Here is a 15,018-nt window from a genome sequence, read left to right as displayed (position 1 = left end):
TATATATAAACTTGTGTTTATTATTATTATTATCTTATTCATGCATTCAGATATTTCTAGCGTTACACTGACTAGTTACAACAGAATAATTGACTAGATCATATGTGCATTAAAGCACATTGATTATGCCACCTCACACACTGATAAGATTTTTGTCCTTTTTTCTTTATGGAGTTTGTTACCTTGACCTTGACCACCTTCATAATCTCCATTAAACTTTAATAAATTGAATATATATATATATAATCCTCCATCTTTTTTAATTGTTATTAAATATTTCTACTATGTCAATGTCATCCAACTATAAGGTACGAGAATTTCTTAGAGAAAACAAATGTGAAAGTAAATGGTTAAAGTATTTTTAATAATGCAACTATTTTTTTTAGACTATTTACTTTTTTAGTTTCTTTTAGACTCAAGAATTGGAGGAAGCAACCAGAAAGAAGAAAACCTGATAACGTTGCCCATGTCAAGCGTGCATAGGATATGAGACAAATTGTTCCAAAGCATGCAAAGATTTGTGATGACACCAAAGAAATTGTTCGTAGCTGCGTTTGTGAGTTCATAGGAATAGTTACCTACGAAGCAAATGGGCATTGTGACACCGAGCAACGTAGGGCTCTTGCTGCTGAGGACATGATATGGGCCATGTCGAGCCTTGGTTTCGACAACTACGCCGAGCTTCTCAAGGCTCATCTTAGCCATGTGCGCTATATTGGCGCTGAGGCACACTACACTGATGCTCCTCAACGCCGTGACAAGAATGTTGCTCCACCACCAACCCCTACACGTGTGGGGGTGTTGGTGGACTTATCCACCAACATCCTTTGCGTGTAGGAGTGAGTATGACCCAAGGGGGACTGGGAAGGTTTGTGGTGGGTTCAGGTTGGGTGGTGGGGCTTGGTCAACTAGTGGTGACAATGTTGGAGGGAGTGAGTTTGATCCTCTTGCTTACCTCAATCGTGACAAGTTCCTTTGAGTTGGTCGAAGAACTAAGCAATGGTTAAGTAGTAGAATAGAACCATGCAATTGTAAGAACTACTATGGAATAAGAACATGCAAAACTTTTGACTGTGTGTTCATGGCTATTGTAGTGAATTATTGTTAGCTAAGACTCTAATTATTCTTCAAAATACAGGGTAATTGAATGATTAAGAAGATGCTAAACGCAAGTTAAGGTAATATTGGTAACTTGCATGCAGTTTGATTTTCATCTAGTAATTGATTATTGAATATTGGCCTCATAGTTACATCACAATTCTTACAGATTATAAGGTGAATAAACCTCATCATATCACAACACTACTAATTATTTATCATCCAAGGTTAAGTATAATTTCTGATCTCTGATATAATCAATCACTTCATCTGCTGTCAGGTATTTTATTGATAATCCTCTTGCAATGCAGTCCCTGAAATTAGACAATTAGTAAAGACAGCAAAAACAAAATAATATGTCTTTTGTTAAATCACTGTACTAAACTCTTATAGAAGCAAACAAGGTCATAGGATTACCTTAATCTCGTTGAACTGATTTGGTTCGGTACAAGGTCATGCACAACTTTGATATTAGCCTAAAAATCGTAATGGCAACTTTGATGATAAGTATAAAAGCTAACTAGCAAAAGTTCATTCTGAAGATTGATAAGCAATTTGGACAAGTTATATAAGTCTGATATATACCTGATTCTCCTTCAAAATTTCATCATCGGATATAATCTTCTCAACATCTTGTCCTTCTCTGCGAATGCAGACTATTCCATAATCTCTGCATATACTCTTAACCTAATTTGAAATCACCAAATCATAGTCCATTATTTCCACAATCTATCACTAACAACTAACAAGCATATTTAAACTCTACTGTTATTATCATATATAGGTGCTAGCAGAGGTAAACTTCTAAGCTCACTAATCTTATCAATTCTAAGTTTCTAATAATAAACTCCACAGAAACATAACCAATCCAATTCCTATCCTTGAATTCCACAACCATCTGTGGATGGTTTTCAAAAATATTATGTGATCCCATTAGAATAGCATTTATGTCCTAGATTCACCAAATGATTCAATGCAAAGCTACTGATATTATAAACAACATTTATATTTATGTATTGAATATTTACCTGGTCAGGAATCCAAAATCCTGGAATGCTAAAAGAATGAATCAGATCAGAACCACAGACAAGCATGACCTTGAGGGTTCCTGGACTAACAAATAGAAAGGCAAGTTATTCTATTTGAAATGTTTATAACGTGAAAAGAAAATATCAAAGTTTCTTTCTAGTTTACAGCCCCATTTAATAACAATAAGCATCTAGAAAAACTTTGAAGGCTTTAGTAGAACACAATCAAAATAAGCTGGCTGACTATGTATTGTCGTAGCACCAAGGACTTCTGAAAAACTACAGAGAGGAAAACATGCCCTAATATTGAAACCAATGCAATAATTATTTAAATAACAAAGCGTTCAAAATGAAAACATAACCCTAAGCATTCAATTTTAAAATTTCATCAATAGTGGGGACTAGCGCTCTTAAAGGAGATTAAGATAACCACTATTGCTTCTTCTTCTTTCCCTTGGTTTACATATTAACAGTGGGCTGGGGAGAAATCTTATATGGACAGAAGACTACTTTTCTTTCGTTAAAGTTTTGTTTTAGAACATACCTCTAGATATTAATCCTTTCCCACATATTGAACTGTGGACTCTGGACAGCACGGTTAAAGTGCGTTGATAGGTGCTTTGATTTGCCTATAGGAGTTACAACCATATAAAAATTCAAAATATGAGGAAATGAGGCCACCACAGACCATTGTACTTCTCACATTTGCACGGGTGATAAAGGGATGTTTGCAAACTGGCAGATAGATAGGGGCTATTTACCTCCCATGGATCAACCATTACAAAATCTGAACTTTTGCAAGCTAGATTACATAATTGCATTCGATGTTCAGCAGATATTAGGTTCTGTATCAGCATAAAAGAGGCAGAATATTAGAATGTGCAACTGCGAAGGAGATATATTCATTTAAATAGGCGAATAAAAGACAAATATTATAGATGCATAAAAGAAAGTTAAGCTTTGTTCTCATAGAATTTCTACAAAATTAAAAATAATATTTCAAGGAGTCTTCCAAATCTCAAATAGATTGCCTATTGACTCTCATAATAACTTCAGTGTTTCTCACATGGCAAGCATATATTTCCCTTATTAAGAAGTTATACACATGCACATTTGATAGTAGCGTACCTTTTTCTTATACGCATCGTTCACAGGAGACATGTAAGCTCCAATTACGCAGTAACCTTCTGAATTCAGTGCATCTCTTGCAAGCTCTAACGTTAATATCCATAAAAAGGAGGGGGAGGGGATTACATTATATAAATGAAGTAAAAAATGAATAAATACACAAATAAAATACCAAGAAATCATATCAATGAATTTTCATTAAGTAGTAGTCGGGGAGGCTAGAGGTAAAATTATGAACGTAGATTGCTCCCCTCTGCTGACTTATTTAGTATAAACTCAGACATCATAACTTAAGGAAGTTGACAATATAAGAAGACACCACATCCACATGTATAAATTGGTTCTCATCCAAATTCCACAACTTATTTGAACATTTTTGCAAAGCTTTTAATTTCAATAACAATTCTCATTCATCATATTAACTTTTCAGGGTTTAAAGCTACAAAGCACTGGCAACTCAGCTGTAAATAAGGAAAAGAAAGTGAGGTGTAAATGGCACTCACCGAACATTCGCAAATGCATGAAGGTAGGTGGATTGAAGCTCCCCGTAGCGACAAGAACAACATATATCTTACTGCTGATTTTTTGGACAGAGATACAGAAAGTATGTCATAAACTCAACAATTGATAGTGAAGTTCACAGAATAATTCAACCACAAAATTGACCATTACATTAACCAAAGAAAAATGCATAATAATATAAGGAACATACTTGGTTGTGTTTGGAGGGGGTTCATTGTTGATCAATTGCAAAGCTAATTTATCCACCGGCAACGGAATATCCATTAGCTAGAACACATAACAAACAAGAAATCATGAAGTTATAGATTTAAAAAAAAAATCAATTTTTTTTTTAAAGTTAGAAGCTGAAGAATGGAATTATGAATATGAAAGAAAGCAATGCTTACTTTTTCTTAATCAATGAAGCGTAGAAATCACGTCACTGATGTGATGAAGAAAGAAGAGAATTTCTCTAATGTTATTGGATTGGAATTGGAAGCTGGATGGATACGGAGCGTAGAACCAACGGCAAAGTAGAGAAATGATGCAGCAGATAAATAAGAAATGGAAGAGCCTTTGGGAACTTTTATCAAACACCTTGTGTGCTATACGGTATACACCCACAAATCTAAGTATATTATCCTTCCTTTATTTTTAGTTGCAAGTCAGCAAGTCCAGGAAACAAAACCCCACTCTAAACCAAGCACAGAGCAAGGTTCTACTTAGTTCTAATTTTTGTTAATTTTTTTGGGCTTTTTGGCCATGTTTGTTGGAATTTGGGCCTGGAAATGAGTATATCTGGCCCAAGTAAAAGATGATGAAGTGACTCGTATAATATAATCTCTTCCTTTTTAAATGTGAATAATGTAATGTTTAACAGTATATTTATAACGGCTATATGGCAACATAAGCACAATACAATACACCCTAATAATAATAATAAAAAAAATCATTTTATAAAACGAAACAGAGGCGCCATCTTTGTAACGGTTTAAACTCCCTCTGTTTTCTGTTCCCACCATCTTCTTCTTCTCTTTACTCCATTCTTGGAGAAAACTATCTTCAACCTCTGTATCTCAACCATGCACTCCACCATTCTAATAATCTTCTTCTTCTTTTTCTTCTTGTTAACCTCAACCTCATTGATTGTTTCGGCAGAGAACGTCAGTTTCGAATTCTCTTCTTTCACACTCCGAAACATAACCCTCGTCGGAGATTCCTACCTCAGGAACGGACTCGTCGGACTTACACGCGCCACCGACGTCCCCACCACCTCCTCCGGCGCTCTCCTCTACGACCACCCTATCCCTCTCTTCGACCCACCCACCAACACCACCTCCTCCTTCTCCACTACCTTCTCATTCTCCATCACCAACCTCAACCCTTCCTCCTTCGGCGACGGCATCGCCTTCTTCCTCTCCCCTTCCAACACCACCGCTTCCGCCACCGTCTCCCCCGCCGGTCGCCTAGGTCTTCCTACCTCCACGCGCTTCCTCGCCGTCGAATTCGACACGCGCGATGATTCCGCCTTCCACGACCCTAACCAGAACCACGTCGGCTTCAACTTCAACTCTTTGAACTCCATAGCCACCGTTGACCCTATAACCCACGGCATTGACCTTAAATCCGGCAACACAATAACCTCTTGGATCGACTACAGCACTGAAAAAGAAACCTTAACGGTTTTCTTGAGCTATTCTTCTTCTTCCAAACCCTCCAGCCCTGTTCTCACAGTGCGCAACGTCGATCTCTCCAAGCTCTTGAAAGAAGAAAGGGTTTACGTTGGATTCTCAGGATCCACCAGTGGAAGCACCGAGGTTCACTTGATCGAGCGTTGGAGCTTCAAGAGCTTCGGTTTCGTCCCTAAAAGACAGAACTTGAACCCTCACAATGTTTCTGATAACACCGTTGGAGTAACGGGAAATGGTGCCACTGTTAATTTTCCACCTGCTACAACTTCTTCTTCTAATGACGGTATAGGTGATGATGATGATGATGATGACGACGATGATGTTGATGGAGATAGAAAGAACAAGAACAAGAGGAGGAGAATTGGTATTGCTGTTGCGGTTGCGGGTCCTGCATTTTTCTTTGTTCTGTTCTCGATTTTGGTGTTCTTTGCGGTTCGAAAATGGAAGGGTATAAAGAGAGCTGGTAACAACAATAATTCTAAGAGCAACAGTGTGACAAGTTTTAAGGCTGAATCATTTGTTACGTGTCCAAGGCAATTTGATTACAAGGATCTGAAGACTGCAACGAGAGAGTTTCATCCAAGCAGAATCATTGGTCATGGCTCTTTTGGGACTGTATACAAAGCTTTCTTTGTGTCTTCTGGTACCATTGCTGCTGTAAAGAGATCAAGGCATTCTCATGAAGGGAAAACTGAGTTCCTTGCTGAGTTGTCAATCATTGCTGGTTTGAGGCACAAGAACTTGGTTCAGCTCCAAGGTTGGTGTGTTGAGAAAGGTGAGTGGATCCTTATGATGGTCAAACTTAAATTTGTAACTATTGTTTCATAAAATTGTCGAATTTATGTGTCTATATTTGTGTTCGTGCAATGTAGGTGAGTTGCTTCTTGTGTATGATTTCATGCCTAATGGGAGCTTGGACAAGATGCTATACAAGGAACCTGAGAGGGGAAGGTTGTTGAATTGGTCTCATAGGGTGAACATTGCTGTTGGTTTGGCTTCTGTTCTTGTTTACCTTCACCAAGAATGTGAACAAAGGGTGATTCATAGGGATATCAAAACTGGCAACATTTTGCTTGATGGGAATTTCAATCCAAGGTTGGGTGATTTTGGTTTGGCAAAGCTTATGGATCATGACAAGAGTCCTGTTTCTACTTTGACTGCTGGAACAATGGGGTACCTTGCACCTGAGTATCTTCAATATGGTAAAGCTCTATGATGCTTAATTGCTTTAGTTTTGCTCTGTATCCGTATATGCATATCTATTAGTCTATCTGATATTTGGAACAATCTATGGTCTCTAATATAATTATTGAGGAAATTATTATCATGTTTAATAGTTGTATTCATATCTGTTAAATATAGGTAAAGCGACCGATAAGACTGATGTGTTTAGCTATGGAGTGGTGATTCTTGAGGTGGCTTGTGGGAAGAGGCCAATTGAAAGGGAAGGGCAAAAGATGATGAATTTGGTGGACTGGGTTTGGGGGTTGCATTCTGAAGGGAAGGTTATTGATGCTGCAGATAAGAGGCTTAATGGTGAGTTTGTTGAGGAAGAGATGAGGAAGCTTTTGCTTTTGGGGTTGTGTTGTGCTAACCCAGATAGTGCTGAGAGGCCTTCAATGAGGAAGGTGCTTCAGATTCTCAACAATGAAGCTGCACCAATTAGTGTTCCTAAAGTGAAGCCAAGTTTAACTTTCTCTTCTGATTTGCCATGCACAATTGATGACATTGTTTCTGATACTGAAGAGTTCAACACCAGCCAGAGCATGTGTGAGATTAAGATTGATTCATCATCAAGTTGCTGAATTTATAATAATTCCAATTTGATTCTTTAATTCCTTTTTTTCTTTTGCCCTTTAATTCTTTGTGTAATGTTGCTGTTCCATAAGTCTGAATATGATGTGCAAGAAAAGTTGATGTCGTCATGGTTCATTGAATGAAGTTCAAAGCTAATCCATTGAACTTCATTGATTTCATGCTTTATATGTTCAAGGCACATTAGCTTAGGTAGTATAGTGTACACTTAAACTAATTTTTGTATGCAAATTCCTTTTAAGTGTACAAAATCAAACCGTAAAGACCATTATTATGTATGCTTTCTTTTGATAGAAATGGAGCAGTTCATTATTATTTGGCATGGTCCACTACAATATTTACAGAACATCTGTGTTTAAATTATTCTGTCCCATATGTACCTAACAAAGTGGCATTTGACCATGTGAGTTTTGGAAAGAAAATGACACCAAGAAATGGAACTTTTTGCAACGGCTATATGCATATTGAGCATCATCATCATTGGAGTGTATACACAAGTACACATGAACTTTATTGAAAGGGCCAAACTTCTTGAATTATGGATTACTAAAATCTAAAATTAACTTCATCTATGGTAAAATCAGCTAAATTTGAACTGGATTTGGCATCAAGAGTTTCAATGGAGCAAAGATTTTTATTAACATTTTTTTTTCTGGACAGAGGGGCCTCCCCTTTTGAGAGGGTGAAATAGAACTGCTTTATGTATGGCAAATAAGACATGGGCAGAGACATTATATTTAGAGATACTGAATTAGTGTATTTTATATCTATTTTATACATAGACAATAACAAGAGACACAATTTATTTTTTATTATTTTTTTTTATTTTTATAATTATTTTTTTTCCTAAATTCTTTTTATGAAAAAATAGAGAAAATTAAATTTTTATCATTTGTTCTAATTTATTACCAAACAAAATACAAAAACACTCATTTTTGTATTGTTTTTTGTGTCTTCTGTTCATTGTCCTACCTTATCCTGTTGTCAGATACAAACAAACGCAATCTAGAATCCTTCATGAGTACCATCAGTCATCAAATTGGGAATTGGTGATGGCATTGTATTAGTTTTGGGCATGGAGGGCATGGATTAATTGAATTTAGAATTATGTTTTCAGTATAGGAAGGTTTTACCACCGTATCAAAGTGATATTGGATTTGGGTTCACTAATTTACTTCTGATTGGTTTGTTGTTGGCGCAATCTAATCCTTTTAATTTGTGTGGTTTAAAATGTTTAATCTGGTTTGACCAACTTGACTTGGTTTTTTAACTTCTAAGTAACATTTACTTTTGAATTAAAGCACACTTATTAATTTTTAATATAGGGAACGGAAAACACTACACTTGACAAAATTTTTCCTAGGAATTTGTAATGTCATATTTGAAATTTGTATTTTCCATTTTCAATTAATTGTTGGCCTATATTCCTATAATATATAAAGGCACAAGGAGTAGTCCCACTCCCATCACAGCACATTTGTATTGAAGGGAAAAAAATGAAGTCTTCCTCCTTTGCCTTATTCCTAGTCTTCTCATTTCTCCTGGTAAAAATTCAATTTTTTTTTATCCATTTTAAATAAATCCTTTTTAAATTCTATGATATCAAACTAAACACATAATTTGTTTCTCTTTTCTTTTTCTTCTCCCCTCTCTCTAGGTTGCAAATGATGTGTGCCATGGGAGAAAAGATCAAGGTGAATATTGGAAGGATGTGATGGATAAGCAAACTATGCCTGAAGCAATCAAAGACCTTCTTGTTGAAGATCCACAAGTTTCATCATCACATGCAAGAAAAAATAAGGATCAATTTAGGAAGGACTTTGATATTAAGCCTAATGTCATACTCTATCACAGCCATGTTGGACCCAAGAAGCAGAAAGCATAAGTCTTTTGAAAAACCTTTTGTTTAAGTATGTGACTTTGTAGAATAATCATGCATGTACTTTCTTAGTTCATGCACGTGTGATAAGTATATATTACTTTTGTTTTTTGTGAATGTTATATGTTTTTTCTCCCTTTTTTCCTTCGCAAGTTATATCCAAATACAATTAAAATGGTAACAACAAATTATATATTAAATATATATTTAAAAAGATTAGAGATTAAATTTTAAAGTATTTTTTTGTAATTATTATTAATAAATAATATCGTTTTATTTTTAACCGTTGGTTATTTTAGGTCAAGTAATTTTTTTATTTTTTTAATTATATCATAATTTTTAAAAATTAAAAAAAGATTAAAGATTAAATTTTCTTTCGAATTTTTTACTTGATGAAAAAATAAGGTGAGAATATGATGTATCTGACTTCAGCGGCTAACTCTGTCGCCATTGTATAATTGTTGCTTCCTTGATTCTCTGCATTCCCACACGCACAAATGAGTAAATGCTTGCTTCATTTATTTATTTATTTATTTATGAGGGAAATGGTTCATCTGTTTGCACGTTGCATCTGTAAGTTTTTATTATGACATTACATACTCCACAAGCAAGCACCTGCCGTTCAAAATTAAATTCAATTGATGATTTCTCTCCTCTTTTTCTTCTTTTATAAATAATGTTCAAAAGTTTTAATTTATTTCACTTTGAGCAGATATGCTTAGAATTAAACTATTTCTTAATACACATAGATTGTCTTTTTCTTTGCTTTTACACATTATTCAACAAACAAAATAATTTTAAGCTTTCATGAGGTCCATTTAGTCAAGTAAACCAAAAAAATAAAATTAATAAACAAGTATGTGAATCATCGATATAATCATGCTATGTTAGTGTAAATAAAATTGATTATTTATTTATAATAAATTTAATTATATTATTATAATAAATTTAATTATTCTAATAATTAATTTTTTAATTAAAAATATATTATTTAGTAATTAATTTTTAGTATTAGTAAAAATGGATTCTTTCAATTTTTTTTCACTTAAAAAAATAAAGTGTAATTTCTCACACTTAATTTTATAAATAAAATTAAAAAAATATAAAAATATTAAAAAAATAAAAAGTACACTTTATTTTTCAATTAAAAAAATTAAAAAAATCTATTCTCATCTTTGGTTAACAACCATATATAAATTTAGTTACTAAGATTATTAATTAAAAATGTTACTCAAGGCAAATTTGTTTGTTCTGACTTTTAATATGCTAGCATTGGTTTTAATTTGGAGTTTCAAGGAGATGATCAGAGCAGAAAAATAGAACTTTTTGGATGACACGTTGTAGACATGCACAGGAATTGATGCTACTCCTCCTAAAATAGAAGATGATAACAAGAAATATTGTACAATAATATTAATAAATAGAAGAAGATATTTTAAGAGTCATTTTCTCTAAAGCTGATATTAATTTCCACAAACCAATAAAAAAGAAAAAGTTGACTATAAACATTATCTTATCAGATCAGATCCTTATTTTCTCCTAAAGTAGCGACCGTATACATGAAAGATTGGCACAAATATTGGTCTTTCTGAAAAAGCCAAATTACAGAAATTGACTTTATTAATTTCATGTTGCTGTGCTTGATTTGATTCTGCTCCATCACCATCATCGATAATCACCATCATCATTATCGATCATTCTTGTTTCTTAGCTTCTTGCACCGTACATACTTTCTACTAGTTATAAATATACATATACTAAAATAAAAATATTATTTGTATACTAATATATAAAATTAATTAATAAAACTAATTATTATATATATAATTTCTCTAACTATTAACACTATGGTTTTTCTGTTTGTGAACCAAAAACTAAACGGAGGAATATGATTATCATTATCCACATACTTTGCATGAAATCTTAAACTTTAGTTAAATCTTAATTTTTTAATCCTAAATTATAATAATTCTAATATTTTTTAAAAAAACATATAAGTGTTTTTACAATTAAAAAGTTAATTAATTAAAAATTAATGTTCACTACTTACTCTCATAATATATATTTATCATTTGAGTTCAACTAAAGAGTTAACCTTTTTAGTTATATTTTAAATTATTAAATATAAATTCTAAATCCTTAAACTAAAAAAAAACTTTTATAATGAAAAAAATTAATTAATATTATTGACTAATTAAAAATTAATTTTCAATACTTATCTTCTATCCCGACAAATTAAGAATTAATCTGTCGTGGTATTGATCTTCATTTAAGAGTTTATTATTGATCAATGAATTGCTGCATTATGCACAAGACAAAATTCGAAATAGTAAGCTAACTATTAAACCAACTCAACTCGATTTTATTCTCACCATTTTAGTAGAAAGAAAATTTATACCTCATTACATACCTTAGCTAGTTGGCTTGAATGGTAATTAAGATATATAGTAACGATTATTAAGAGAAAAAAGATCTATACTATATAAATAAAGATAAAGATGATGACAGAAGAGTAGAGAGCACACTCCCAACAAAGGTAAAAGATTCTTTGACCATTTCTCGGGTTGTGCTCTCTCTCTTCTGTCAACATTTATAATCTCTTCAGCGTCCAAATACTTGTATATCATCCTCTTTTGCAACGTTTTGTGACCATTAATTGTATATCACTCTTCTCCTTGATCAACAAAATTAAAACAGCATCAACAATATATTCATCAGTAGGTGAAACAATATATGCACACATCTAGGTATATATATGCAGCTTTTGGTGCAATTAAATATGATATTATTCTTGCTTAATAACTAGTATTTAATGCGAAGTTATAGGAATAAAATGGTTGAAGTCCTACTTAAGTACTCCTCCTCTTAAACCTAACGAAACACAGACAAGTGACGAGGTTTTTACAGGGATTAGGTAGAACTAGGGTTTAAGATATAATTATTAGGGTTTAGGTTATAATGAGATGTGTTTGTTATCTATCTTCTACTTTTGCTAGAATATTTTATGTTAGTGAAAATTCAGGTGCAATCGATTTCAACTTGATACCTGAGAGTCATTAGATGAAAAATTTAGTCAAATCAATTAAATCATCTATTGACTTTTTAAGTATTAATTTTACGTAAAATTGTCTATACCTGAATTTCTACCTGTTATATTATCTATATCTATCAAGACACTGATCAAGGAATATATTTCTGATAACATGGATTCGGAATATGTCAATACATACAAGATCTATAAACTTTTTAGATGGTAGAAACTCAAATTACTATGAAATTGATAGTTAAGTATGTTAAATGATTTAACAAGTTTAACTAAATTATCACTTAAGAATTCTCAACTATCACTTCCACGTGAAATTAATTGTTTCTAAATTTTCATCTTTTTAGATATATAAATCTTGATAACTTAACAATACTATAGAATATCAAAAGTAATCTCTACAATGAGCTACTTCATCACATCTATACTAAATATGTAAAATTTTAAAAGCAACTATGAATAATAAATAGATGGTTGATTAAGAAATAAGAATGAATAATTCACCTGCATATATATATCTGATCTTGTCTCTTCTTGAACATATTGATCATATAGAGTTAGATTTATTAGGAAAGATATATAGTAGCAAAGATAAAACTGAGGAGAAGGGCACAAGATCTAAGAGTAGGGGGAAAGAGAAAAATAATTTATAATGGAAAGGAAATTATTGATTGAAGAAGATGTATTGGGAAAGAATGAATAAGGAGCTGAGATGAAATTGATGAAGAATGGTTTGAACTTTGAAGAGAGAGAGAAACGTATGAAACAGAAACTCTATCTGAAAGGTGCTAGAAAATCACCTTGGATAGGTCGCCAAAGGTGGTGGTCTTATATATCAATGTCACAATATACTTAACCGACTATATGATATATGAGTGGTGTTTGATTTGGCTAAATGCATTTTGCTTATTGGCCTAGTTAATTTATGTGTCTTCTCTTCATTATCTAATTTTTTTTTTAATTAAAAATGATATTCGAATTTGTGATCTTTAGATGAGTATAAAGAGATTAGTATTTGGATCTTTTAAATTTTGAATTTTATTTTAGAGAGTAAAGTGTGATCTCTCACAATTTATTTCATAGGTGGGACCAAGAATAAGGGCCATTTGAAAACTTTAGAAGTAACTTTTTTTAACTTTTGACTTATAAAAAGTAGTAGTATTAATGTCTGGTGCAATTTTCAAAACCAAATTACAACTTTTTAAGAAGCTATTTAGAAACTTATAGAGAAGTTAAAAAAATGACTTCTCTCATAATACTTCTACTTTTCATCACATTTCTATAAATTAAGCACTTTTAGAGTTAAAAATCCAAACACAAAATAACTTATTTATAAGTTACTTTTAATAGAGTCATTTATTGTTTAAGTCTTAATTAAGTTGGTTACTCAAACTAGGTCTAAATATGAAAAAGAAACTATTCAATGGTAAAAGATGATACTTTACTCTCTAAAGTAAAATTTAAACTTTAGAGGATCCAAATAAAAAAATTATGCCATTTGAATTATAATTTATTGGTTTTTATTACTTATTTATTATATAAAATTAATTAGATTTTATTTTAATATTTTGTATATATATGGACAAAACATCTGATCAATTTTGTTATATATATTAAAAGGGTTTTTCTTTTTGCAAAAATAATTAGTAGGTGTAAAAATTAGTTATATTTATCTAATAGAATAGTAATTAGTTGGTTGTCAATATAATTCTTGTGTGTGATCATCTAAGTAGAGATACCTAGGATGACTGGGGAAACATTCTTCCATGGATATAAATTAATTCTACATTTAAAAGATTATTTAATTAATTAACAATTGACATTCTAATATAATACATTTAGTATTATATAAAAATTAAAAATCAAAGCCAACTCTTTTCTTAACAAGTAACATAGTGATGTCTTTAGATTCAACCAAAATAAATAAATAATAGTAACAATGATGTATGTCAAATTCTGTAAATAAGAAGTTAAAATTAGATTGAACTTTGACAGTTAGATAATAGTAGTAAAAATACAGGTCGCACATAGATGATGATAGATTAATCACTAATAATTCAGTGGGTGGCTGCTTTGTTTAATTTATATCTGACAATGGGTGGCTGTTCAGTGTTTATTTTGAAAAACATTTATTTTTTATTTTTTCGGTATTAAAGATTTGGATGGCTGTCAATGTTACTAATTTCTATGTACATTAAACGGCTGAATTGTAATATTTGACTTTTTGTGGGTCATACAATGTTGCATGTGACATGGCAAATTTGTCCTTTCCAGTTTCCAGGTTATTTTATTTGCATTCCCATTTTGTCCAAACTGCACCTACTCCACTTTTCAAACAATAAATCTTCAGTGCCTAAGATACGAATATAATCTAATTACTGAGTGCTTCCAGTGCTAAAGATACACCTCGAAATGCCCAACAACTTCATGAGAGTATGAGACACTATTAATATTAAGAAAATTTGTTACATTTTTAACCAGAGAAATGTTTAATAATATTTCTTTATATTTCAACTTCCAGCATATGTATCGGGAAGTTTGAATCATATCTTATTTATGGAATAATCTATTTAGTACAGATCCTTAAATGTACTCGAGATTCCAATGGATTAATCTTTAACTGACTAGGATGAGAAATTATGGAAAAAATAAAAAATTATTGTCTCAAATTCAATTCTAGTTCTAAGTGTGTCAAGTGTGATGAACAATAAAAACAGACTGTATCAATATGGCCCTGAAATTATCTACAAAATTGTGGGCTACAACAGCTGCATAACAGTTTTACTAAAAAAAAAAAAACATTACTTGTTAACAGCTACTCAATTTTGCTTCAAC

At 32.1% G+C, this 15,018-nt stretch overlaps 2 protein-coding genes across 3 annotated transcripts; one reads left to right on the top strand and one right to left on the bottom strand.

The window, feature by feature from the left end:
* Positions 1–547: 547 nt before the first annotated feature.
* LOC107496165 (nicotinamide/nicotinic acid mononucleotide adenylyltransferase) lies at positions 548–4,450 on the bottom strand. Of its 2 annotated transcripts, none has more exons than XM_016117367.3 (10): positions 4,163–4,450; positions 3,967–4,043; positions 3,758–3,831; positions 3,255–3,340; positions 2,888–2,971; positions 2,671–2,755; positions 2,127–2,206; positions 1,684–1,785; positions 1,516–1,574; positions 548–1,412 (listed from the first exon to the last, which is right to left on the bottom strand). In XM_016117367.3, the coding sequence occupies exons 2-10, from the start codon at positions 4,038–4,040 to the stop codon at positions 1,310–1,312; spliced, it is 747 nt and encodes a 248-aa protein (XP_015972853.1). In that variant the 5' UTR covers positions 4,041–4,043; positions 4,163–4,450; the 3' UTR covers positions 548–1,309. The 2 variants fall into 2 exon arrangements, with proteins under 2 accessions (XP_015972853.1, XP_015972854.1); XM_016117368.3 differs by having other exon boundaries at positions 3,758–3,828.
* A 283-nt stretch (positions 4,451–4,733) lies between these two features.
* On the top strand, positions 4,734–7,565 carry LOC107496163 (probable L-type lectin-domain containing receptor kinase S.7). The gene is made up of 3 exons (XM_016117365.3): positions 4,734–6,221; positions 6,319–6,648; positions 6,809–7,565. Exons 1-3 carry the CDS (start codon positions 4,838–4,840, stop codon positions 7,249–7,251), a joined length of 2,157 nt encoding a protein of 718 aa, XP_015972851.1. The 5' UTR covers positions 4,734–4,837; the 3' UTR covers positions 7,252–7,565.
* The last annotated feature ends 7,453 nt before the right edge of the window (positions 7,566–15,018 follow it).

This window comes from Arachis duranensis, chromosome 7, assembly GCF_000817695.3.
Source record: "Arachis duranensis cultivar V14167 chromosome 7, aradu.V14167.gnm2.J7QH, whole genome shotgun sequence".
Classification (NCBI taxonomy): Eukaryota; Viridiplantae; Streptophyta; class Magnoliopsida; order Fabales; family Fabaceae; genus Arachis; species Arachis duranensis.
The sequence above is the reverse complement of the archived record's forward strand: the minus strand, read 5'-3'. Positions and strand labels throughout refer to the sequence as shown.

Coding starts and splice junctions, on each gene's coding strand:
- LOC107496165 (XM_016117367.3), bottom strand. CDS start 4,040: ATGGATATTCCGTTGCCGGTGGATAAATTAGCTTTGCAATTGATCAAC. Junction 3,832..3,966: donor CCCCCTCCAAACACAACCAA/GTATGTTCCTTA, acceptor CCAAAAAATCAG/CAGTAAGATATATGTTGTTC. Junction 2,756..2,887: donor TAATGGTTGATCCATGGGAG/GTAAATAGCCCC, acceptor TAACTCCTATAG/GCAAATCAAAGCACCTATCA.
- LOC107496163 (XM_016117365.3), top strand. CDS start 4,838: ATGCACTCCACCATTCTAATAATCTTCTTCTTCTTTTTCTTCTTGTTA. Junction 6,222..6,318: donor AGGTTGGTGTGTTGAGAAAG/GTGAGTGGATCC, acceptor CGTGCAATGTAG/GTGAGTTGCTTCTTGTGTAT. Junction 6,649..6,808: donor ACCTGAGTATCTTCAATATG/GTAAAGCTCTAT, acceptor TGTTAAATATAG/GTAAAGCGACCGATAAGACT.